The 25,675-nt window shown below is 40.0% G+C and overlaps 1 protein-coding gene and 1 pseudogene across 1 annotated transcript in view; one reads left to right on the forward strand and one right to left on the reverse strand.

Annotated features, from left to right (window-relative positions):
• Positions 1-8,318: 8,318 nt before the first annotated feature.
• On the reverse strand, positions 8,319-8,940 carry LOC118917320 (chromobox protein homolog 3-like; annotated as a pseudogene).
• Positions 8,941-13,865: 4,925 nt separating this feature from the next.
• The window catches only part of IRAK3 (interleukin 1 receptor associated kinase 3), a 57,863-nt gene continuing 46,053 nt past the window's right edge, over positions 13,866-25,675 (forward strand). Inside the window, exon 1 of the mRNA XM_036894890.2 lies at positions 13,866-14,204. Within this exon, the coding sequence (XP_036750785.2) occupies positions 14,057-14,204 (148 nt within the window). The 5' untranslated portion in view covers positions 13,866-14,056. The remainder of the gene's footprint in view (positions 14,205-25,675) is intronic.

Below are 25,675 nucleotides of genomic sequence, written 5' to 3' on the forward strand. Positions count from 1 at the left end.
GCTCCATGCTGTACTACTATTCCTGTGACCATCTTATATTATGATTGAGAATTTTTGTGCCCCTTTATCCACCTCACTTTGCCCCCCCCACTCCAACCCCTCCTCCATGGTAAGCACTAATTACTACTCAGTGTCTATGAGCCTATTGCTGTTTTGTAAATTCTATTTTGCTTTGTTTTAATATTCCACAAATAAGTGAAATCATATGGTATTTGTCTTTCTCTACCAGGACTATTTCACTGAACACAATACCCTCTAGATCCATCCAAGTTATCACAAATTGCAGGCTTTCTTTTTTATGGCTAAAGAATATTCCATTGTGTATATGTACCACTTCTTTAACTCTTGCTGGACGCTTAGGTTGCTTCCATGTCTTGGCTGTTGTAAATATGTAGCAACAAACATAGGGGGGCATATATGCTTCTGAATCAAAGATTTTATTTTCTTCAGGTAAATTCCTAAAAGTGGAATTACTGGGTCCAATGGTATTTCTACTTTTAGTTTTTTGAGGAACCACCATGCTGTTTTCTGTAGTGACTCCACCAATTGACATTCCCACCAACAGTGTAGGAGGGCTACCATCTCTCCACATTCTCACCAACACTTACTATTCTTGTCCTTTGGATAATGGCCATTTTAACTGGTGTGAGGTGATATCTAATTGTGTTTTTGATTTGCATTTCCCTGATAATTAGCAATGTGGAGCATCTTTTCATCTGCCTGTTGGCCATCTGTATTTCTTTGGAGAAATGTCTGTTTACATCCTCCACCCATTTTTTAATCAGGTTATTTGTTTTTTTTGGTGTTGAGGCATAGGAGTTCTTTATGTATTTTGGATGTTAACCCCTTATTGGATAAATCATTTACCAATATATGCTCCCATACTGTAGGTTGCCTTTTTTTGTTCTGCTGATGGTATCCTTTGCTGTACAGAGCTTTTTAGTTTGATGTAGTCCGATTTTTCATTTTTTGTTTCCCTTGCCCAAGGAGATGTGTCCAGGAAGAAATTGCTCATGCTTATGTTCAAGATATTTTTGCCGATGTTTTCTTCTAAAAGTTTTATAGTTTCATTTCTTAAATCCAGGTCTTTGATTCACTTCAAGTTTCCTTTTGTGTATGAAGTTAAGACAGAATTCCATTTTTATTCTCTTGCATGTAGCTGTCCAGTTTTCCCAACATCAGTGTTGAAGAGGCTGTCTTTTCCCCATTATATATTCATAGCTCCTTTATCATATATTAATTGACCATATATGCATGGGTTTATATCTGGGCTTTCTATTCTTTCCCACTGATCTATGGGTCTGTTCTTATGCCAATACCATACTGTTTTGATTACTGTAGCTTTGTAGTAGAGCTGAAGTCAGGGAGCATAATACCCCAGCTTTGTTCTTTCTCAGGATTGCTTTGACTATGCTGGATCTATTGTGGTTCCATAAGAATTTTAGAACTATTTGTTCTACTTCATTGAAGAGTGCTGTTGGTATTTTGATAGGGATTGCATTGAATCTGTAAATTGCTTTGGGAAGGAATGCCATTTTGACAATATTAATTCTTCCTATCCATGAGCATGGGATAGATTTCCTTTTATATGTGTCTTCTTTAATTTCTCTCATGACTGTCTTATAGACTTCAGAGGGCAGGTCTTTCATCTCCTGGGTTAGGTTTATTCCTAGGTATTTTGTTCTTTTTGATGCAATGTAAATGGAGTTGTTTTCCTGATTTTTCTTTCTGCTGGTTAGTTGTTACTATGTAGAAATGCAACATATTTCTGTGTATTAATTTTGTATACCACAATTTTGCTGAATCCAGTTATTAGTTTTAAGAGTTCTTTGGTTGAGTCTTTAGGTTTTCTATGTATAATAGCATGCAACTGCAAATAGTAACAGTTTAACTTCTTCCTTACCAATCTGAATGCCTTTTATATCTTTGTCTTGTCTCATTGTGATTGCTAGGACCTCCAGTACTCTGCTGAATAAGAGTGATGAGAAGAGATGTTCAAGAGATTTTTGCCTATGTTTTCTTCTAAGAGTTTTATGGTTTCATTTCTTAAATCCAGGCCTTCGATTCACTTCGAGTTTCCTTTTGTGTATGAAGTTAAGACAGAAATCCATTTTCATTCTCTTGCATGTAGCTGTCCAGTTTTCCCAACATCAGTGTTGAAGAGGCTGTCTTTTCCCCATTGCATATTCATAGCTCCTTTATCATATATTAATTGACATAAATGTGTGGGTTTATATCTGGGGTTTCTATTCTTTCACACAGATCTATGGGTCTGTTCTTATGCCAGTACCATACTGTTTTCACTAGTAACAGTTTAACTTCTTCCTTTGTCTTGTTCCTGGTCTTAGAGATCAAGATCTTCCCTCCCTTTCATTCTTGAGAAGAATGTGTATCCTGTTGCTTTTGGGTGAAATGTTTTGCAGACATCTGTTAAGTATTATGTATTATTTAGTGCCTCTGTTTCCATATTTATTTTCTGTCTGGTTGATCTCTCTACTGATGCAAAAGGTTCATTCCTAAAATGAAGGTGATGCCATCTGGTTTCCCCTTTAATTTTGTTAGTATTTGTTTCACATATGTAGGTGATCCTAGGTTGGGTGCTTATATGTTTATAATGGTTATATTCTCTTGTTGGACTGACCCCTTTATCATTATGTAATGTCCTTCTTTGTATCTTGTTACTTTCTTTGTTTTGAAATCTTTTTTGTCTGATAAAAGTACTGCTATTCCTGCTTTTTTCTCCATATTATTCACATGAAATAATTTTTTCTCTCCTTTCTCTTTTAGTCTGTTTATGTCTTTGGGTCTGAAATGAATCTCTTGTAGGCAGTGTGTAGATAGATCTTGCCTCTTTATCCATTCTGCCACTCTATGTCTTTTGATTGGTGCATTTAGTCCATGTACATTTAAGGTAATTATTGATAGGTATGTACTTATTGCCATTTTATTAATTTTTTTCTGGTTATTTTTATAGTTCTTCTCTGTTGCTTTCTTCCTCTCTTATACTTTTCTCTTGTTATTGATGGTTTTCTTTAGTGTTATGATTATATTCCTCTCTAAATTTTTGTGTATCTATTATAGGCTTCAGGTTTCTGGTTACCATAAGGTTCAAGGATAGCTTCCTGACTATATAAAAGTCTATATTAAGTTGATGATTGCTATATTTCAAACACAATGTAAAACTACTTATTTTTTCTTCTTCTTCCTCCTCCACACTTTATGTATTAGATGTATAATCTGCACTTTTTGTGTATCCCTTGACTCTTTTTGTGTATAGTTGGTTTTATCCTTTTGTTTTGTTTTAATTTCATACTCGCTTGTTAATTAATTGGTCTACTGCCTTTACTGTCGGTTTATTTTCACTGATGAAACTATTTAGCCTTAGGAACATTTCCTCTACAGTGGTCCCTTTAACATATCCTGTAATACTGGTTTAATGGTTACAAATCTCTAAGCCTTCATTTTCCTGGGAATTGTTTAATTTCTGCTTCAAATATGAATGATAATCTTGCTGGGTAAAGGATTCTTGGTCAGAGATCCTTCTGTTTCAATACATTAAATATTTCATGCCACTCCCTTCTGGCCTGTAAAGTTTCTGCTGCAAAATCTGCTGATAGCCTGATTGGGGTTTCCTTTATAAGTAATCTTTTTTTCTTTCTCTGCCTGTTTTCAATACTCTCTCCTTATCCTTAGTCTTTGTCATTTTAATTATTATATATCTTGGTGTTTTCTTCCTGGGGTTATTTTTGTTAGTGGCTTTCTGAGATTCCATGACCTGAGTGTCTGTTTCCTTCCTCAGACTGGGGAAGTTTTCAACAATTATTTCCTCAAAGAGACTTTCTATCCCTTTGTGTCTCTCTTCTCCTTCTGGTACCCCTATTATGTGAATATTGTTCTGTATGGATTGGTCACACAGCTCTCTTACCCTTCTTTCATTCCTATAAATTATTTTTCTCTCTGTTCTTGAGCTTTGTTGTATTCCTTTTCTGTAATTTCCATCTCATTGATTGTCTCCTCTACTTGCAGCAACCTATTTTTCATTCCCTCCATTATATATTTCATTTCAGTTACTGTATCCTTCAGCTGTTAGTGGCTCTTTTTCAGCTCTTGTATCTCTTTAAGTCCTCCCTAAGATCTTCAATACTTTTCTGCAGATCAGCAAGCATATTTGTGACTTTTACTTTGAAGTGTTTATCAAGAAGATTGGTAATCTCCATTTCATTTAACACCTTTCTGGTCTTATACTATAGTTTGTTTGGAATATATTCCTCTGCCTCCTCATTTTGTCAGGGTTTTCTGTGTTTCTTCTTTTCTTTTAGATGGATCTGCTATGCTTCCTGGTCTACAGAGTAATGACTTTATGAAGAAGGTATCCTGTGGTGTCTAGAAGCTCAAGACTCTTTACTGTCCAGTGCCTGGATCTCCTTTGCAGCGGAGGCTCAGTTGCTTTTGGTGGGCAATGGGCGGGGCTGTCTCTGTCTGTGGGCAGTGGCCTTGGTCTGCTGCAGTTGGCAGTTTGTTTCATCCAGCCCTTTGTGATTAGAGAAGTGGCTTCTGGGATCGTTGTGAGTGGGGCCTTCCCTGCAGCAATGGCTGGTATGCCCTGAAGCAAGAGGTGGTGGTTGCTCAACTCTGTGGAAGGGTGAGAAATAGCAAGTTTCCAGGTGGCAGGTCATGCTGCGGCAGCAAATCATACAGGCATCCCTTGGCAGCAGCAAGGCACACAGCACCAGGGAGGAAGGAGCTCTTCCTCCTGCAGGCACCTCCCCAGTTGGGCTGAGACATGGCAGAGAAAGCTGGGAAAGCCAGGCAGCAAAGCCTGACACTGCTGGGCCAAGCAGGCTGGTGTGCCTGTGGTGGCAGGGAAGCACTTCAGGGCTGAGCCACCAATGAGGGGAATGGAGCATCTGGGGCTCCTGAGAGTGCCTGACCCATTGGGCCAAAGGAAGGCTGGGGAGGTATGTCTGCCTGCTCTTTGTCCTGGAGAGAGAGCTCTGTCCAACCCTCACCCCTCTGGTACCCCTCCCATTGCTGGCAAGTCTTACAAACAGCTGCCTGTTTTGGGTCTCAGTGGGACCAGCAGAGCATACCTGTCCTCCACAGGTGGCTGGAGCCTCATCCTCCCAAAATGTTCCAACTGTGCCTGGTGTCCAGCCCCACTAAGAATCCAATACAGTGTGAACTCTCACTCCCAGAGCTGATCTTCAGGGCCAGGTATGCAGAATTCCAGGGCGCCTATCCCTTCCTCACTCCATTCCTCTTCCTTCCAACTATGGGCTGGGATTGGGGAAGAACTTGTGTCCTGCTCAACTGTGGCTCTGCCACTTTACACTTTTCTGTTTTGGTTTTCTCTTCTTCCCCAGATGTAGGTGGTCTATTCTTCAATCTTCAGGTTATTTTCAAGTTTCATTGTATTTGCTGTAATTTGCCAAATTTGCTGTAACTGCAAATGCAAAAAACATTGTATTTGTGTTTTTATGGGAGGAGGTTTCTGCCTTATCTTCCTACTCTGCCATCTTTTTTCTTTCTTCAAAGAACCCATATTTTTATTGGCTAAAAAGGCATTAGCAAAGTTTGATTCCCTACCTTTAATCAATTACAAAAAATAATTACAGAGGGATTGTGATTCTAAATGTGAAAGACAAAACAATAAAACTTTGAGAAGATGATATAGGAGAATATTTTTATAATTTAGAGGAGAACAAAGATTTCTGAAACCAGATACAAACTAGAAGTTAACTCCAAAAGATAAGATTGACAAATTGTATTAAAATTAGGAACACAAGTAGTGATTCTGGGGTATCTTACTACACAGATGGACAGTGACTGCAATGAGGTGGGGGAGGGACTTGATAATATGGGTGAATGTAGTAGCCACAATGTTTTTCATGTGAAACCTTCATGAGAGTGTATATCAATGATACCTTAATAAAAAAGTAAAAATAAATAAATAAATAAAAACAGGAACTTCTGGTAATCAAAATACAGTGTAAGAGAGTCAGTATAATGGGGGAGATATTTACTATGCATGTAATCTACATAATGCTCTTTTCCAGAAAATAAAAACAACTGTTACAAATCAAGGGGTGAAAAGACAGGCAGCCAATTGCAAAATGGACAAAAGACTCAAACAAGCATCACACACACACACACACACAAATGACTAATAAACCTATAAAAAATTCTAACCCTCAGTAATGATCAGAGAAATGCAAATAAATGCCACAGTGAGATTTCTCTATGTACCCACCATATGGCTAAAATTAAGAGGTTGATAATACCAAGTGCTGAAAAGGTTGTGGACTAACTGGAACTCTTAAGCTAGAGCTGGCTTCATAGTTGTGCAACTGCACACTGGCACAGAACACTGGTCTCAGAAGGACCTTGTACTTCATTTAATGCTGTTGTCACCATTTTGAAATTCTTAATAATTTTGCCTTTGAACTTATGTTTTATAAGGGAAAGCACTATAGAGCATGAGCATGAGCACAAGAGGTTCACACAGTATATGAACATTCATTCTTCCTTGCCATCATTTGCATTTAGCACTCAGGATGTCCCATGAGCACAAAATTCTGTTGGACCTACTATGCATGGAAGTTAGGCTAGACTCAAAACCACTACAAGATAAGTGTGTTACATCTGCAACTTAGTAAAGGGGAGTATATTCTTCTGAATAATCAATAAGTCAATCAAACTTACTAAGAGTTCCCTTGGCCCATGTGACCCAAAACAAGGAAGTTGATTTTCTAGTAAACAATCAGTTTGGGGCACACTGATTTGAAATGAAAACAGAAATAGAAATTATTCAATCAATACTGGAGATGGGAATGAGAAGAGAATCTATAGAGCAGGTTAGGGATGAGGATACAAATATGAGTGAGGTCCATGGAGAGATAATAGGTAAAGAATAAAATTATATGAAATCTCCAAGACTTGGAATTAAAACCCAAAGAATTCAGGCTGTAGGTGCATAGCATAAGCCAGAGGAAGGGTCAATTAGGTAGCCCTGAAGAAAGCCCATTTGATCTGAGAAATTCCTAATGATTTTAGATCCAAATATGCTGGATATTTTCATATACAAACTTGTTATTGCCTTATTAAAGCAAAATCCAAGCTTTTACTTTTCTTTTTTTTAAAGGAATAGAAAATTATTGACCACTGTTTACCAGTTATTTACAATAAAGTAAACAATATACAGTGAAGTAACATTATGATCACTACAAAGTTATTGTTTTTCCTGGCTTCTGCTGAACCAGTAACCCGAATACTGAGATTGATCTACATATAAGGAATCAGTTGGGGTAAAGAAAAACATGCAGATCAAGAGTTTAGATTACAAAAGTTTGTTTACTCATTTATTCTGGTAGGTCCTAAATTACCAACATCTCTAACCATATGATTAGTTTTCCACAAACGGAGTCTCAGACATTCCATGAGTCATGACCAATATAGCACAGGGATTTCAACTTCTTGTAAGGGAATGGTTCACTAAGAAGAACCTTTAAATGTCCATTAAACTGCCTTGCTTGTCTAATTAAAACACACCAGGACTTGTCTAGTTTTCTCATTTGGATGGAAATGTTGTTGGTAGTGATTAACATTTTCCTGTATGGGGCTCTGTAAATAAACTTGGGATTTACGTGTCTGCAGATATGGATTCTGATATGGTTGCTTTTAAATCGTCCACTTAATTATAAAATTATCTATTTAATCTGAAAGGCTAAGGCTTCAGGAAAACTTTCATTTTAACCTGAAGTGACTTATTTTTAGGTTACTCAAAATCAAGGCATCCCATAAACATGGGCTTATCCATGGTTGTGAAATGCTGATTTTGTTTTGGTGAATTGAATGTTTTTTAAAAAGAAAATTTAAAAAACATTTACATGTGTATTTTGTGTACACACACACAAAAAAACCCAAATAAAAAAAACTCAAAAAGATCCCTAAGCATGAGTGAAAAACAAGTTCTCGTTACTAAGGAGACTCCCCCAAGCATTTAGAAAAACTTATCTAATGCAGAGAAAATAATATACCATGATATAAAAATGTTCTTTTCTGATAAAGGAAGCAACTACAGAAAGCTTTTATTTGTTCAAAGAAACTGGTGCTATACGAAAAAACCAACAACTCTCCATCCCCAAAACTCAACAACTCCCCCAACACCATTTTAAAATGAACATATCAAACTTGATTTTCAAGAGAATGTAGTTATTTCTTCACACTAGTAAGTCAAAAAAACAAGACCTGGGTTTTATATATAAATATATATATATATATATATATATATATATATATATATAGCAATGCAAACACAATTATTGAACTTCATCTTCTGGACACGAATGCCAAGTTAGTCTCTCTTCATAAAAAGCAATTACAATTTGAGAACACTTTATATTTGCCTCTTTTGCGAGCACCAAGTCTGCCTTATCTGAATCTTTCCATTTCATAAGAAACATTAATTCTCCACTGCTGTCTGTGGCACCAATTATTTGTTCAGGATCAAGACCTCTGGCAAAGCCTCTTGGTTTATCAGCAGCATCTCTTTTCTTCTTTGATTTGCTATCATCAGATTCACTGTCAGGTAAAGATTTACTTTTTGTACCATCTTTTTCTTTACCACCTTTTTGAGAATTAAGAAATGCTTCAATTAACTCTGGACAATCTAAATTTTCTTCAGGTCCCCAAGTATTGTCAGCATTTGTAAATCTCTTCCACTTCAGGGAATACTCCACCTTCCCATTCACTACAAATCGGTCTAGTACTTTTTCCACCACAAATTTCTTCAGGCTCTGCCTCTTCAACTTTTTTACTCTTACCATTCTGTTTTTTCCCCATTTTTTGCAATGTAGTTTTATTGGAGGCCATTTTTTATTGCAGACTTGAAGAGCTATTATTCACTGCCTCTGAGCTGCTCTGGGTCCCTGCTCTGCGGCATCTCCTCCCAAGCTTTTACTTTTCTTCCAAAAGTTCAGAACAATGAAATAAACTCGGTACAAAAAAAAAGAAGAATTATGACCACTATGAAATGCTGGAAGGTGTGGTTAATTAATTACCAAGCATTGTTAGGATGTGTACTCTGAAGCCTGATGACATGCCATTATTCTTGAATAGAGATTCGATATTATTCTTATGCATAGTTTGTCATGGACTGAATGTCTGTGCTTCCCCCCACCCCGGTTCATACACTAAAGCTTTAACCTGTGCCTTAATTTGGAGAAGGGACTTGTAAGGAAGTACTTAAGGTTAAATGAGGTCATAAGGGTAGGGATACCAGAGTGCCCTCTCTCATTCTCGCTCTGAGCGTGTGCACACTCAGGAAAGGCCAGCTATGAGCCAGGAGGAGAGCTCTAACCAGAAACTGCACTCTGTGGGCAACTTAATCTTGGACTTGTAGCCTCCAGAGCTGTGAGAAATAAATTTCTGTTATTTAAGTCATGCAGTCTGTGACAGTTAATAGTATTAATTAAGATTTATTTGGGGGGATTTACTAAATAGCAAGAAAAAGGGAGCCAGATCCTTGAGAGGGAAAATACACAAGATGTGTTTGCAACTTAGCAATGAGATTTTGGAAATCTTCAGTGAGTTTGTTTTTTTGTGTGCCTTTCCAACAAATATTGCATCTAAAGTTCTTATAGCCAGCAGCAGTTTTACCATCTGTAAAATGCAGGAGTTGGATTAGGATTTCTAAGCCTTGTTTACAGATTGCAAACAATCTGAGTAGATATTTTACTGCAAAAGAATAAATTTGCCATGATCTCAGATTTTTTTTTTCACATTTGGGGTTCTTCTAGGGTTACAGAAAAGTTTGCTTCAAAAAATAAAACTTTAGCTAATACTGAAATTATCATGAAAAGCCCTTGGCTGAAAACTACTCAGTTATAAACCTCAGATTTTAGAAGTCAGTGGTGACTAGGCAAAAGCTATTATAGTGACACAGTCTGAGGATATCAAGATCAAGGATCTGGTTTTTTTCTCTCACTCAACCATCCCCAAGGTCCACTTCATTCTAATATTAATCTCCAGGTGGTTGCAAAATCGTTCCAGAGATGGCCAGAGCTGCAACATGCTCCCATTCACGTCCAGAGAGAGAGATCTGAATGAGATATGGACCCCTAAGGCATATATTATTACCAATTACAGTCAAATGCCAGCCTGAATCTGAGTGCATGGAACACTGCAGTTTTAAATATGGAGGTCAGGGCAGACCTTAGTTGTATGGGAAAAGCATACCAGGTAAGTGAATAGTAAGTGCAAAGGATCTAATGCGGGATATTACCTAGTGTGTTCAAGGACCAGCAAGGAGATACTGTGGCTATATATACAGAATGACTATGGAAACGAGATCAGAGAGTCAGAGGGCAGAATGGGAGGGGGAGAGAGTGAAGACTGCATGAAGAGTTTGACTTTATTTTGACTGAAATTAGCAGCCATTGTTTGCTTCTGAACATAGGACAGGCACAGATTTTATTTAAAAGGATCACTCTGGGTGCAGTGTTGAGGAAAGCCTTCAGGAAGCAATAGTAGAAGCTACTTTAATTAGAAAATAACTATAGTAAATCAGACAAGATACGATGATGGCTCATACAGAGTGGTAATAGTACATGTAGAGAAAAGTGTCAGATTCTAAATATATTTTGAATAGAGTAGATGGAATTTGCTGTTGGACTGAACATGGGCTGTGAAGAAGTAGAGTCAAGGATACCTCTATTTTTTATTCAAGCAACTAGAAGGATGGAGTAACATAGAGAATAATGTTGAAGAGCAGATTCAGGAAACATGATCAAGGGTTTAATTTTGGACATGAGTCTGAAGTTCAAGAGAGAGGTCTGGGCTAAATATATACATTCACAGAGGCAGTCCTTTGGAGATAGATGGTATTTAAAGCCTTGAAACTGGTTGAAATCACCAAGGGAATAGGTGTAGATAGAACTATGGACTGAGCCTTGGGACACCCCAACATTAATAGTTACAGAGAAGAGGAGGGATAGCAAGGGAAGCTGAAGAGTGACGAGTGAAATAAGTGAAAATATAAGAGAATGTGGAAAACAAAGAAGTAAATGTCCAGGAAGGAGGGGGGTGATTGACTGAGTTAAAAAGAGTTTGAATTGACCTGACCTGTCAGTACAGGTCAAAGAAAATGAAGCCTGAATATTGACTGTGACATTCAGCAATGATGTGGCCATAGGTGACCCTGAAGAGAGCAGTTTCAGTGGAGGAAGGTGGGAGGGGGAGCTGTTAAAGCAGGTTTAAGGGACATAAGAGAAGGAAAATTGGAGACAGAGTATTCAACTCTTTGCTACAAAAGGAGTGAAGAAAGGGGGTGATTATGGCACCAAAGGGGAAAATGGCACCAAAGTAGTTTTTTGGTTTGTTTTAAGGTGGAAGAAGTAGTATCATATTTGTATACTGATGGAATTGATCCACTGAAGAGTGGGAAATTGATGTGGCAGAGAGTGAGAACAGCTGCCCTTGATGTCTTTGACTAAGGGACAGAAGATAGGATCTAGTGCACAAGCAAAGGGATTAGACTTAGGAGCCTAGGTAATTGATTTACGGAAAAGGTGGGGGGAAGTGTATGTGGGTACAGATGCTGGTAGGTAGTTGATGTGGTAGTGAGATTTGATGCATCAGTATTCTCAATAAATATGCTCAAGATCATCACCTGAGCATGAGAATGGGGGAGAAAGTGATGGGAGCTTAGGAGAAAAGACAAGTGAAACAGCTGTCCAGAAAAACAAAGGCACATGGTGTGACTGCCTGGCAGCAGAAGGGATCCACTTAAGAGTCATGGCTTTGACTTTAAATTGAGTCCATTAATAGGGATTTTGTCCTCTTTCCCCATCCTACACTCAGGTGTATGGGTGCAGAACTAAAAATTGGAAATTTGGGTTTAATCAGGTGGCTAAGCTGCCAAGAGAGTTCAACAAAATAAGAGAGGACCAAGAGAATGGAGAGCATATCAAGGGAGGTATTATAGTAATTGCATGTGGATTTTATGGATAAGAAGAAAAGTGAGGACAATAAGAGGCTGGAGCCAGACAAGAGGTGGTAAGATCTTGGATTTGGAATCTTAGTGAAGGGGAGGGAGTGTTGGGGTCAGAATGCTACAGGGAATGAACTAGAAGGACAGGAGGTATGGTCAGAGTGGATTCATGAAGTAGAACAGATGGGGTGCAGTTACCGGTAATGACACGTTCTAGAGGATGATCGCGGGAGGCAGCGGCTGAAATAGGGTGGAGAATAAGATCACTGGAGGAGACAATGAGTCATGGAATGAGGAGCCGAGGTATTGGAAAGATCATCATCTAGTCTGTATATATTTTAAATCACCAGGATTAAGACAGTTTTTGAGAGAATTACTGTGAACAGGAGCTATGCAGTCTAAAAACGAGGAGGAGGAATTAAGGTGGGGGAGAGCAGTGGATGACAGCAACAGTGAAGAGTGGTGATGATATAACCTGATCTATAAAAGTCAAAAGTCAAAGGCAGTTTTAGGGAAGAGGGAAGGAGCATGGTCTGGTGACTGCCGACATTGAAAATAAAAGAAATTTTACGTAATTTATATAGATTTCACATAATCTGGCTGTCACATAAAATTCTTGCTCCTCTTCAAATCAGAAGATCTGGCAAAGCTGACCTTGCTGTCTGCTTCACTTAGCCTCTGTGGTCTCCTGGCTCCTCCGCATGAGTATCTGAGTTTCACTACTTTGTTCTAGCAATTCAGTAGCTATCAAATACTTAGTATCTTGCCTCTGTTGATCAGCTTATTCAGGTCGTCCCTTTGAAAGGTATAGGGCCTCTTAAGTGTGTACAGATTGACAGTAGCATTTTAGCCATTTGATTAAAGGGATAAAGACACTGTTGCCCAAGCGGTACTGGCTTTACCAATTTTCAGGTACATTTTGTTTAACACTTCAGCGAGAACGAATTGGAAATTCAGGTAGGGAAACTAAATGATCGTGTTCAACTGTTGGTCTCTAGGAGGCGCCATTCCCAAAGAGTACAAATCTGAAAGGTTTCAAATAGGTGCTCATATTTTTCAGTTGATGGCCATACTCCATCTCCAGTCATTAAGGTTGAGATTTTTCTCACCACTCTCGAAGCTGCTTCTCTTTTTGTCAGTAATATTAGTATCATGCCTGCGGTAAGATATTTCAGCATAAACCGTAGATTTCAAAACAGTAGTCTAAAATCTTGCTTGATTCCATGTTGAAAGCAAAAGCAAGATTCTGTGAAACACGTGAAGAAGGAAAAAGTGGTCGAACAATGTTTCAAGATAGACCAGGGAGGAAACAATGTAGTAAAACAAAATAGCAGTACAGAGAAGGCGTAGCCTTGTGAAATGACCATAATTTCATTCTACTTTGCTCTTTCTTGTTTTCTGTTGTTGGTATCTCTGTTCGTCTTTTCCAATAATCACTTCATATATGCACATATATCTGTTTAACTTCAGTAAAAGTTGGGAGGAAAATATGTCAAACGTTTAGAGTGGTTGTCTTCAGCTCACTGAGGCTATGTGTAACTATTTAAAATTTTCTGGATTTGTCCAACTTTTTGTCAATGAACATATATCAATCTTCCGATAGGATAAAACGAAACAAAATTTTTAAACCAGTAATGACAGATCTCATATACATCCACACCAGGAGACAGCCCGTGCCAGAGCAGGCAGTGGGGATGGTAGACTGCATTTGTTCTGCACTTCTGGTCTTCCTCCAACGCTCACTCTTTGCTTTGTCTCTTCAGTCACGTCCCAAACCCAGAAGAATGCAAGGACTGTTTAAAAATTAAAGCCAGTGAGAAGAGATAAGCAGAGGCAGGGAGGAGACCCCAGGCCAGGCCGGGAGTCAGCAGGGGCAACTCTGGGGAGCGGCGATTTGCGTCATGTGGGGCACGCCCCTTGCAGGGCCTGGGCTCGGCTGGTTCTGCTCCCTGGGCTGTCGTCGTAGCGACAGGATTTCCGCGGTTGTGCAACGGAACCTCCCGGGCCTGGAGAGTCCTGGGCTTAGCATCCCAACTTCGATCGGCCCCGGGGTCCGGCAGCCCAGCCATGGCCGGGGCGGCGGCGGCGGCCAGCTACGGGGCCCGCGGCGCGCTCTCGCCACACACGCTCCTGTTCGACCTGCCGCCCGTGCTGCTCGGCGAGCTCTGCGCGGTCCTGGACAGCTGCGACGGCGCGCTGGGCTGGCGCGGCCTCGGTGAGTGCGGCCCGCAGCGGCGGGCGGTGGGGCTCCGGCGCGCACGCTCAGTGCGACCTGCCGCCCACGCTGCGGGGCCGCTCCGCGCGGCGGCCCCCGAGCCTGGGCACCGTGCGCGCGGCTTGCGTGGCCTCCCTGGTTCCGTCGGGGAAGCCGCTCTTTCCCCGCCCTGGAAGGGCACAGATATTCCCCGAGATCCACGCGAGGCTCCCCCTTCCCTTCAAAGAAACTGAGCAGAGGCTTGGGAAAAACAGCTCCCCCGCGTGACACCGTCTAATGTTTATCAACTATCCTACCTTGCTTGGTGCGGAATATTTTACATAAGAAGACCTATGTTATGTCTTCTGGTCATTGCAGAGTAACTCTGGAATACAATTTTCATCTTAAAACCATTTATTTTAATGTTAAAGTGTTTATTTATCCTTTGGTGTTTTTCAACGCACTCCCAAGTGCCCACCTTAATTCAATTTCAGCTGAAGTGAAATATTTGTAATTAACTTGACTCCCAGCTTTCTTAATTAAATACATCTGATTGCCATACCCAATTAGGTGCAATGAAGGTTTATGCCAGAAAATGGCTTTTTAATCGAGAAAGTTGGCTTCAAAACTCCATTTCATGCAGTCATTGGAAAGTTGAGCAATTGCTTGTTGGAAGTGTTGGGTGTGATCACCAGAAATAATTCAGACAAAACCTTTGTTTTGTTAAGTACAGGCATTTTTGGTTAGAGTTGATACTCTATAATGCCACATTTTATGTTAGTTGAAAATAAACACAATTGTCAAAACAACTTAGCATTAATTATCTGAAATGGCAATTTTTTCTTACCAAGAATAGCAGAAGGCCTATAAGGAAAAGGTTTTGTTTGTTGTTGATGAAAAATATGGTCACACTTTCTGGAATGTGGCATTGGGCTTCTGGTTGTATAACAATTGTTCATATGTTTATAAATTGTAATTTAAAATGATGGCCCTTATGTAATAATCTCAGACAAGAATACTTGCTTATTTGATTTCTAAAAAGCATAGAGCTTTCCAGTATGCCTCTGAAGACTAAGATCACTCCCACACCAGATTTTTGAAATGGATGTTGGCACGGGCAGTTTTAGCACCCATTGGTTTCCTAGAGTTACTAAATTTGTGAAAGAAAAATATTTTTAGTCCAGTGCGTGGGTAATAAATGGGGCTGGGTAGGTATCATAAATAAGTGAAGCAGGTTGGTGGAGACTGTGCAAATGGAGGAACACAAATTCCATAGAAAAGGGGCAGTTAGTGCTCAGTCCCAGGTCACTGCTGCTTTTCCGGAAGTTCAGCCCCCCATTGCTGGATTCTTGCCAACTACCCAGCACTGAAATCCAGATACTCAGGCTTTACATGGCTTGTCTCATAGAACCTAACAATCACCCTGAAGCAGGTACTATACAGCACAGGTGAGGGAAGTGTGGTACAGATTAGTTAAGTAACTTGCACACATTGACACAGCTAGCAGGTGGCAAGCCAGGACTTGAACCTTGGATGTCTGGCTCCAGAGTCTGTGCCCTTATCCACAGCCACTCTACACTTTGCAATCATACTTTGCTCAAGGTCACAAGTACTGCTGTGCTCTTTTTACTACGTATCACAGCCTTCCTAAAGTAGAACCATTTCTGCCATGAAAGAACAGTTCAGTGAGCCATTTCAAAAATGCAGCCCATTTTCCTAGTTATTGGAATAAATGCCGACCACCCAAATGAGAGCTAGCAAAGCCTGTTTATCCACAGCAAGGGAGTCAGCCAGCATCAGCTGCATGTGACAGAGACACAAAGGCAAGCAGAGGAGTAGAAAAGCTTTATGGGGGGAAAAGAGAAGACATTGTGTGTGCCCTGGTTGGAGGCTCTTGGCAAGGGGAAGCTGTAGATGGGCTAACTAAAAGTGGGGCATTCTGTGCGATTGCCTAGGGATGTACATTGGGCCTTTTCCACGTGGCCCTAAGTTGAAATGGAAGCAAAAATTAGGGAAGCTGTCAGTTGTTAATCAAGTTCCGACTGTTTGGGGCCCATTGCTACAGAGGCTATTGTTTGGCTTCCTGGGCAAGTTGCTACAGATCCTGATTTGACTTCCCGGACACATATCTGTAGGTAGTAGATCAGCTTCCTGGGCTGGTTGATGCATGCTGTGGGTCACAGTTCTGCCTTTACATAGAGTCTGGCCATTGTTCCTTTGTATATTCATTCTATCATAAGGGAAAAATCTAAAATGTCTACCCTTGATCCTCTGGCTATAATTCACTGTGCAGGGGTTTGTGCTAGCTGACTGCCTGGATCATATAGGCCGGAAAGGAGACCCCGAACAGACCAGATGCTTCATGAATTGTTGGCTCAGTAAAAAAGGAAGGCTGGCTCAGTCTAGAGTTGTTCAGGGCAACTGCCTGCGTTAAACATGATGAGTTTCCCCCAATGGTGCAGTGAAAGGAGAAAGAGGGGAAGAAGCTCACGGAGGGAAAACCTGACCTTAGACTAGGGAGGGGAGAGCATTGGAGGAATGAATCAAGGACACAACCTCTTATGCTCAGGACAGCCGAGAGCCTGAAGGTACAGAGACTCCAAAATTCCACATTCAGAGCAACTGTAACAGTGATAGGTAGGACTCTCTGGAGCTGGTCACGGTTCTTCATGATGGTGAGTATCAGACTGTGTTTACAAAGGCAGCCCTGATGCAGGTGGATCACATGGCAGCCTACATGATGCAAACATACATGATAAGGCAGACCACTCATTCACAACCAGAGTCACCTGTGCACGCTTTTAAGGCCCTGAATGCCTAGGCCCCGCCCCTGGAGCTGTTGCTTCAGTAGGTCTGCGTTGAGAGTCCAGTATCTTTCTGTTTTCTGGGCAAGCCCTAAAGGCGAATCTGACGCACAGCCTGGTTAGGGAAACATTGCTAGGCCAAATTCTCTTCTTTAATAGCACCTTCATACAACAGTTATTTTACCACACTACTTCACTATTCCACTGAACTCTTTTTATCTTTACAAGCATTCTACACATTAATCTTCAAATCACTTTTATCGAGTATTGTTATGAAAGCTAATGTAGTCATATATTCTCTGGTTGATGTTGATGATTCTCTGGCTCTGTAGTAAAAATAGGAGCCCAAATTGGAAAATGTTATATATTTTATACTGTCTTACAAGCAAGATAACATGTATATGAAGCCTCTGATGATAACTCATTTCACTACTTTACGTAGAGTGGTATTTAAATTAAATTGGTTGGAGCTCTTCACACTGTAAAACTTCTAAACATTTATGATATGCTGAGAAAGAAACCCTTTTTATAAATACTATATGATGGGTTGTATTTGATTTTCTACCTGTCAGAAAAAGAAAGAAAATTATCATAGAAATTATTATTATTCACTTTAAAACAAATTAAATATAAAGCCATATTAAATGTGTATTGAATATGCAATAAAGATTAAAAATAATAGTAATAAAGTAATAATAACAATAATAGCTGGCATCTATTGAGTGCTTACTCTTTGCCAGACACTTGGTGGCAAATTACATGGATTATCTCATTTGTTTATCACAAAAATTCTGTGAGATAGGTACTCTTGCCCTTTCTATTTTATAGGTAGGGAAACTCAGAGAATCTCAGAGAATTTAAGGAACTTGCCTCACATCACAGACTAGTATATCTCAGATTAGGATTCCTGCCAGATGGTCAGGACTCCACTATGTTCTTTTTTTTAAAAAAAATGTTTAAATAAATTTTATTTTTGAGCAGTTTTAAATTTACAGAAAAATTTGGATGATAGGACAAAGAGTTCCCAAGCACTCAATATCCTTCCCATATACCAGGCACCCAGTTTCTCCTGCAATTACAGTCTTATATTAGTCTGCAACATTTGTTATAATAATGATGTATTATTATTAAATTAAGTTCATACTTTATTCAGATTGCCTTCATTTTTTTTCCTTTTTTTAAATTTTGTTATTATTAATCTACAAGTGCATGAAGAACATTATGTTTACTAGGGTCCCCACTTCACCAAGTCCCCGCAACAAACCCCTTACAGTCACTGTGCATCAGCGTAGGAAGTTGTTGTAGAATCACTACTTGTCTTCTCTGTGTTGCACAGCCCTGCTCATTCACCCCCCCCTACATTATACATGCTAATCGTAATACCCCCTTTCTTCTTCCCTGCCCTTATCCCTCCTTTCCCTCCCATTCTCCCTAGTCCCTTTCCCTTTGGTAACTGTTAGTCCATTCTTGGGTTCTGTGATTCTGCTGCTGTTTTGTTCCTTCAGTTTTTCTTTGCTCTTATACTCCACATATGAGTGAAATCATTTGGTACTTGTCTTTCTCCACCTGGCTTTTTTCACTGAGCATAATACCCTCTAGCTCCATCCATGTTGTTGCAAATGGTAGGATTTGTTTTCTTCTTATGGCTGAATAATATTCCATTGTGTATATGTGCCACATCTTCTTTATCCATTCATCTACTGATGGACACTTAGGTTGCTTCCATCTCTTGGCTATTGTAAATAGTGCTGCAATAAACATAGGGGTGCATATGTCTTTTTCAAACTGGGCTGCTACATTCTTAGGGTAAATTCCTAGAAGTGGAATTCCTGGGTCAAATGGTATGTCTATTTTGAACATTTTGAGGAACCTCCATACTGCTTTCCACAATGGTTGAACTAATTTACATTCCCACCAGCAGTGTAGGAGGGTTCCCCTTTCTCCACAGCCTCGCCAACATTTGTTGTTGTTTGTCTTTTGGATGGCAGCCATCCTTACTGGTGTGAGGTGATACCTCATTGTAGTTTTAATTTGCATTTCTCTGATAACTAGCGATGTGGAGCATCTTTTCATGTGTCTGTTGGCCATCTGTATTTCTTTTTTGGAGAACCGTCTGTTCAGTTCCTCTGCCCATTTTTTAATTGGGTTATTTGTTTTTTGTTTGTTGAGGTGTGTGAGCTCTTTATATATTCTGGATGTTAAGCCTTTATCGGATGTGTCATTTTCAAATATATTCTCCCATACCGTAGGGTACCTTTTTGTTCTATTGATGGTGTCCTTTGCTGTACAGAAGCTTTTCAGCTTGATATAGTCCCACTTATTCAATTTTGCTTTTGTTTTCCTTGCCCGGGGAGATATGTTCATGAAGAAGTCGCTCGTGTATATGTCCAAGAGATTTATGCCTATGGTTTTTTCTAAGAGTTTTATGGTTTCATGACTTACATTCAGGTCTTTGATCCATTTTGAATTTACTTTTGTGTATGGGGTTAGACAGTGATCCAGTTTCATTCTCTTACATGTAGCTGTCCAGTTTTGCCAGCACCATCTGTTGAAGAGACTGTCATTTCCCCATTGTATGTCCATGGCTCCTTTATCGTATATTAATTGACCATAAATGTTTGGGTTAATGTGTGGAGTGTCTAATCTGTTCCACTGGTCTGTGGCTCTGTTCTTTTGCCAGTACCAAATTGTCTTGATTACTGTGGCTTTGTAGTAGAACTTGAAGTTGGGGAGTGAGATCCCCACCACTTTATTCTTCCTTCTCAGGATTACTTTGGCTATTCGGGGTCTTTGGTGTTTCCATATGAATTTTTGAACTATTTGTTCTAGTTTGTTGAAGAATGCTGTTGGTAATTTGATAGGGATTGCATTGAATCTGTATATTGCTTTGGGCAGGATGGCCATTTTGACAATATTAATTCTTCCTAGCCAAGAGCATAGGATGAGTTTCCATTGTTAGTGACCTCTTTAATTTCTCTTAAGAGAGTCTTATAGTTTTCAGGGTATATGTCTTTCACTTCTTTGGTTAGGTTTATTCCTAGGTATTTTATTCTTTCTGATGCAATTGTGAATGGAATTGTTTTCCTCATTTCTCTTTCTATTGGTTCATTGTTAGTGTATAGGAAAGCCACAGATTTCTGTGTGTTGATTTTGTATCCTGCAATTTGCTGTATTCTGATATCAGTTCTAGTAGTTTTAGAGTGGAGTCTTTAGGGTTTTTTATGTACAATATCATGTCATCTGCAAATAGTGACAGTTTAACTTCTTCTTTACCAATCTGGATTCCTTGTATTTCTTTGTTTTGTCTGATTGCCATGGCTAGGACCTCCAGTATTATGTTAAATAACAGTGGGGAGAGTGAGCAACCCTGTCTTGTTCCCAATCTCAGAGGAAAAGCTTTCAGCATTCTTGCTGTTCAGTATGATGTTAGCTGTGGGTTTATCATATATGGCCTTTATTATGTTGAGGTACTTGCCCTCTATACCCATTTTGCTGAGAGTTTTTATCATGAATGGATCTATGGAGATGATCATGTGATTTTTTGTCCTTCTTTTTATTTATGTGGTGGATGATGTTGATGGATTTTCAAATGTTGTACCATTCTTTCATCCCTGAGATGAATTCCACTTGGTCATGGTGTATGATCCTTTTGATATATTTTTGAATTCGGTTTGCTAATATTTTATTGAGTAATTTTGCATCTACGTTCATCAGGGATATTGGTCTGTAGTTTTCTTTTTTGGTGGGGTCTTTGCCTAGTTTTGGTATTAGGGTGATGTTGGCTTCATAGAATGAGTTTGGGAGTATTCTCTCCTCTTCTATTTTTTGGAAAACTTTAAGAAGAATGTGTATTATGTCTTCTCTGTATGCCTGATAAAATTCCGAGGTAAATCCATCTGGCCCGGGGGTTTTGATCTTGAGTAATTTTTTGATTATGGCTTCAATTTCTTGGCTGGTAATTGGTTTGTTTAAATTTTGTGTTTCTTCCTTGGTCAGTCTTGGAAGATTGTATTTTTCTAGGAAGTTGTCCATTTCTTCTAGGTTTTCCAGCTTGTTAGCATATAGGTTTACATAGTAGTCTCTAATAATTCTTCGTATTTCTGTGGAGTCTGTCGTGATTTTTCCTTTCTCATTTCTGATTCTGTTGATGTGTGTTGATTCTCTTTTTCTCTTAATAAGTTTGGTTAGAGGCTTATCTATTTTGTTCATTCTCTCGAAGAACCAGCTCTTGGTTTCACTGATTTTTTCTATTGTTTTATTCTTCTCAATTTTGTTTATTTCTTCTCTGATCTTTATTATGTCCCTCCTTCTGCTGACTTTTGGCTGCATTTGTTCTTCTTTTTCCAATTTCAATAATTGTGATGTTAGACTATTCATTTGGGATTGTTCTTCCTTCTTTAAGTATGCCTGGATTGCTATATACTTTCCTCTTAAGACTGCTTTCGCTGCGTCCCACAGAAGTTGGGGCTTTGTGTTGTTGTTGTCATTTGTTTCCATATATTCCTTGATCTCTATTTTAACTTGTTCATTTATCCATTGATTATTTAGGAGCATGTTGTTAAGCCTCCATATGTTTGTGAGCCTTTTTGTTTTCTTTGTACAATTTATTTCTAGTTTTATACCTTTGTAGTCTGAAAAGTTGGTTGATAGAATTTCAATCTTTTTGAATTTACTGAGGCTCTTTTTGTGTCCTAGTATGTGGTCTATTCTGGAGAATGTTCCATGTGCCCTTGAGAAGAATGTGTATCCTGTTGCTTTTGGGTGTAGAGTTCTATAGATGTCTATTAGGTCCATCTGTTCTAGTGTGTTGTTCAGTGCCTCCATGTCCTTACTTATTTTCTGTCCGGTGGATCTATCCTTTGGAGTGAGTGGTGTGTTGAAGTCTCCTAAAATGAATGCATTACATTCTGTTTCCTTCTTTAGTTCTGTTAGTATTTGTTTCACAGATGCTGGTGCTCCTGTGTTGGGTGCATATATATTTATAATGATTATATCCTCTTGTTGGACTGAGTCCTTTATCATTACATAATGTCCTTCTTTATCTCTTGTTACTTTCTTTGTTTTGAAGTCCATTTTGTCTGATACTAGTACTGCAAGTCCTGCTTTTTTCTCCCTGTTCTTTGCATGAAATATCTTTTTCCATCCCTTGACTTTTAGTCTGTGCATGTCTTTAGGTTTGAGGTGAGTTTTTTGTAAGCAGCATATAGATGGGTCTTGCTTTTTTATCCATTCTATTACTCTGTGCCTTTGATTGGTGCATTCAGTCCACTTACATTTAGCGTGATTATTGAAAGATATGTACTTATTGCCATTGCAGGCTTTAGATTCATGGTTACCAAAGGTTCAAGGTTAGCTTCTTTAGTATCTTACTGTCTAACTTAACTCGCTTATTGACCTGTTATAAACACAGTATGATGATTCTTTATTTCTCTCCCTTCTTATTCCTCCTCCTCCATTCTTTATATGTTGGGTGTTTTATTCTGTACTCTTTTGTGTTTCCTTTGACTGCTTTTGTGAATAGTTGATTTTATTTTTTGCCTTTAGTTAGTATTTGGTTGGTCTGCTTTCTTTGTTGTGATTTTATTTTCTCTGGTGGCATCTATTTAGCCTTAGGATTGCTTCCATCTAGAGCAGTCCCTTTAAAATATCCTGTAGAGGTGGTTTGTGGGAGGCAAATTCCCTCTACTTTTGCTTGTCTGGGAATTGTTTAATCCCTCCTTCATATTTAAATGATAATCGTGCTGGATACAGTATTCTTGGTTCAAGGCCCTTCTGTTTCATTGCATTAAATACATCATGCCATTCTCTTCTGGCCTATAAGGTTTCTCTTGAGAAGTCTGATGATAGCATGATGGGTTTTCCTTTGTAAGTGACCTTTTTTCTCTCTCTAGCTGCCTTTAAAACTCTGTCCTTGTCCTTGATGTTTGCCATTTTAATTATTATGTGTCTTGGTGTTGTCCTCCTTGGGTCCCTTCTGTTGAGAGTTCTGTGTACTTCCATGGTCTGATCGATTATTTCCTTCCCCAGTTTGGGGACGTTTTCAGCCGTTATTTCTTCAAAGACACTTTCTATCCCTTTTTCTCTCTCTTCTTCTTCTGGTACCCCTATAATGCAGATATTGTTCCTTTTAGACTGGTCACACAGTTCTCTTAGTATTGTTTCATTCCTGGAGATACTTTTATCTCTCTCTGTGTCAGCTTCTATGCGTTCCTGTTCTCTGGTTTCTATTCCATCAATGGCCTCTTGCATCTTAATTCATTCTGCTTATAAATCCTTCCAGAGATTGTTTCATTTCTGTCATCTCCCTCCGGATGTCATCCCTTAGCTCTTGCATATTTCTCTGCAGCTCCATCAGCATGGTTATGACCTTTATTTTGAATTCTTTTTCAGGGAGATTGGTTAAGTCTATCTTCTTCTCAGGGTTTGACTCTGTGATTGTGGTTTGATCAAATTCTTCTGCCTTTTCATGGCGATGGAGTTAGTTGTGCGGGGCTGACGTGTGTGTCGGCTGGGAGAATGTCCCTTCTTGCCAGTTTGTGGCCTTCCTTTACTGCGAGAACAGCGACCTCTAGCGGCTTGTGCTGGGCAGCTGTGCGCAGATGGTGCCTCTGATTCTTGCCCGGTCGCTTTGGAGTTAAGCTCCATGGTTGCTGTGGGCGTGGCCTGCCTCAGTCCCCTGCTCCAATATGGTAGAGCTGCGTCAGAGGGGAAACAGGTGGGAGGCTGTTTATTGCCGTGAGGGCCTCCGAGCTGCACTGCCACCCAGGGGGTTAGGGCACCTGGATTTCCCCGGAATTCCCTGCTGCTGGGCTAAGTGTCCTGGGATGCTTCCGTCCAGCGGTGGGTTCCCTGTCCCTTTAAGTCTTTCAAAAAGCACTCACTTTTCTTTGTCCCAGGGGCGCCGGCTGCAGGGACCCGCTCACAGGTCTTACTGTCCTGTTTCCCTAGTATCCAGCACCCCACGCACTGTGTCTGCTCTCTGGTGCGGATGGCTGGGGCTGGGTGTTCAGCAGTCCTGGGCTCCCTCTCTGTACCCGCTCTGACTCCTCTCCTCCTGCTGGGAGCTGGGGTGAGGGGCCTCGGGTCCCGCCAGGCTGCAGCTTGTATCTTACCCCCTTAGCGAGGCGCTGGGTTCTCGCAGGTGTGGATGTGGTCTGGCTGTTGTCCTGTGTCTTCTGGTCTCTCTTTTAGGGAGAGTTTTATTTGTTGTATTTTCAAAAATATATATGGTTTTGGAAGGAGATTTCTGCTGCTCTGCTCAAGCCGCCATCTTGGCTCTGCCCCTCCTCAGATTGCCTTCATTTTTACCGACAGTCCCTTCTCTCTTCCAGGATCCCATCCAGGATGCACATTACATTTAGCTGCCATGGGTCCCTTTTCCTCTCTTGGCTGTGGTAGTTTCTCAGGCTTTTCTGCTTTTCTATGACCTTGACAGTTTTGAGGACTACTGGTCTACTATTTTGTAGAATATACCTCAACTGAGATTCGGTTGATGTTTTTCTCATGATTAAGTAGAAGTTATGGATTTTTGAGAAAAACTGTGGAGGCCAAGTGCCATTTCCATTACATCCTATCAGGGTACACACTAGTTACATGACATCACTGTTGATGTTCACCATGGCTGAAGTAGTGTCAATCAGGTTTCTACACAGTGAAACTACTCTCCTTACCCTGCCCCTTTCCACATTACACTCTTTAGAAGGAAGTCACTATGTGTAGCCCACACTTAAAAAGTAGAGTTATTTTCCCCCTCCCAGAAGTGGAGTAGAGCCTATATTCTTTTGACTGCCTTGGTGTTTTTCCCTTCTTACAATTTTGTCTAGATCTCACTTCTACTCTAAGTTACCACCCCATTTCTCTGTTCCCCTTTATTTGAGGAATGAAATTCCTCAAAAGGTCTATTTATTCTCTGGTTCCTCCATTCTCCCTTGAACCTACCCTCTACTGCTCCATTGAAATTCTGGTCTAAAGTCACCATGGCTAAATCCATTGGTCAGTTCTCAGTCTGCATCATATTTGACCCAGGTGCTCACTCCTTCTTCCTTGAAGCACTTTCTTTATTTCTAGAATATTATTTTCTTCTCTTCTTACAGGTTCCTCTTTATCTCTGTAATCTCTTAGTGTGTCCCTGGGATTAGTCCATGGACCTCTTCTCTTTGTTTATCTATTATATCTTGTCAATTCCATCTCTATGCTAATAACTCCCAAATTTCTAGCCTGGGTCTCTCTCCTCAACATCAGCACCACCCATTTGCCTACTTGACAGACAACTCCAATGTGACAGCCCAGATATGCTCCCCTCTCCCAAAGCTTCTCCCCATCTCAGTTAATGGCAGACCCATCATTTTTTCAGGCCAAAAATATTAGTCTTCTGTGACTTCCTGTTCTCTCTCACAAACCACATCCTGTCTCTCAGTAAATGGTGTTGACTCTGCCCTCAGGATCTATCTAATAATCTGACCACTTCTTACCAGTGCTACCACAGCCATCCTGGTCAGACCACCATCAGATCCCACCTGGATAATTTCAGCAGTCTCCTAACTGGCCTTCCTGCTACTGCCCTTGCCCTCCTCCAGTTTCTTTTCAACACCGTAGCCATTGAGAATGACATGTGAAGTGTGTCAGTCTCCTATTAGAACCCTTTAGTAGCTTCCCATCTCACAGTAAACACCAGAACCCTACATCCCT

The sequence above is a fragment of the Manis pentadactyla genome, chromosome 10, assembly GCF_030020395.1.
Source record: "Manis pentadactyla isolate mManPen7 chromosome 10, mManPen7.hap1, whole genome shotgun sequence".
Classification (NCBI taxonomy): Eukaryota; Metazoa; Chordata; class Mammalia; order Pholidota; family Manidae; genus Manis; species Manis pentadactyla.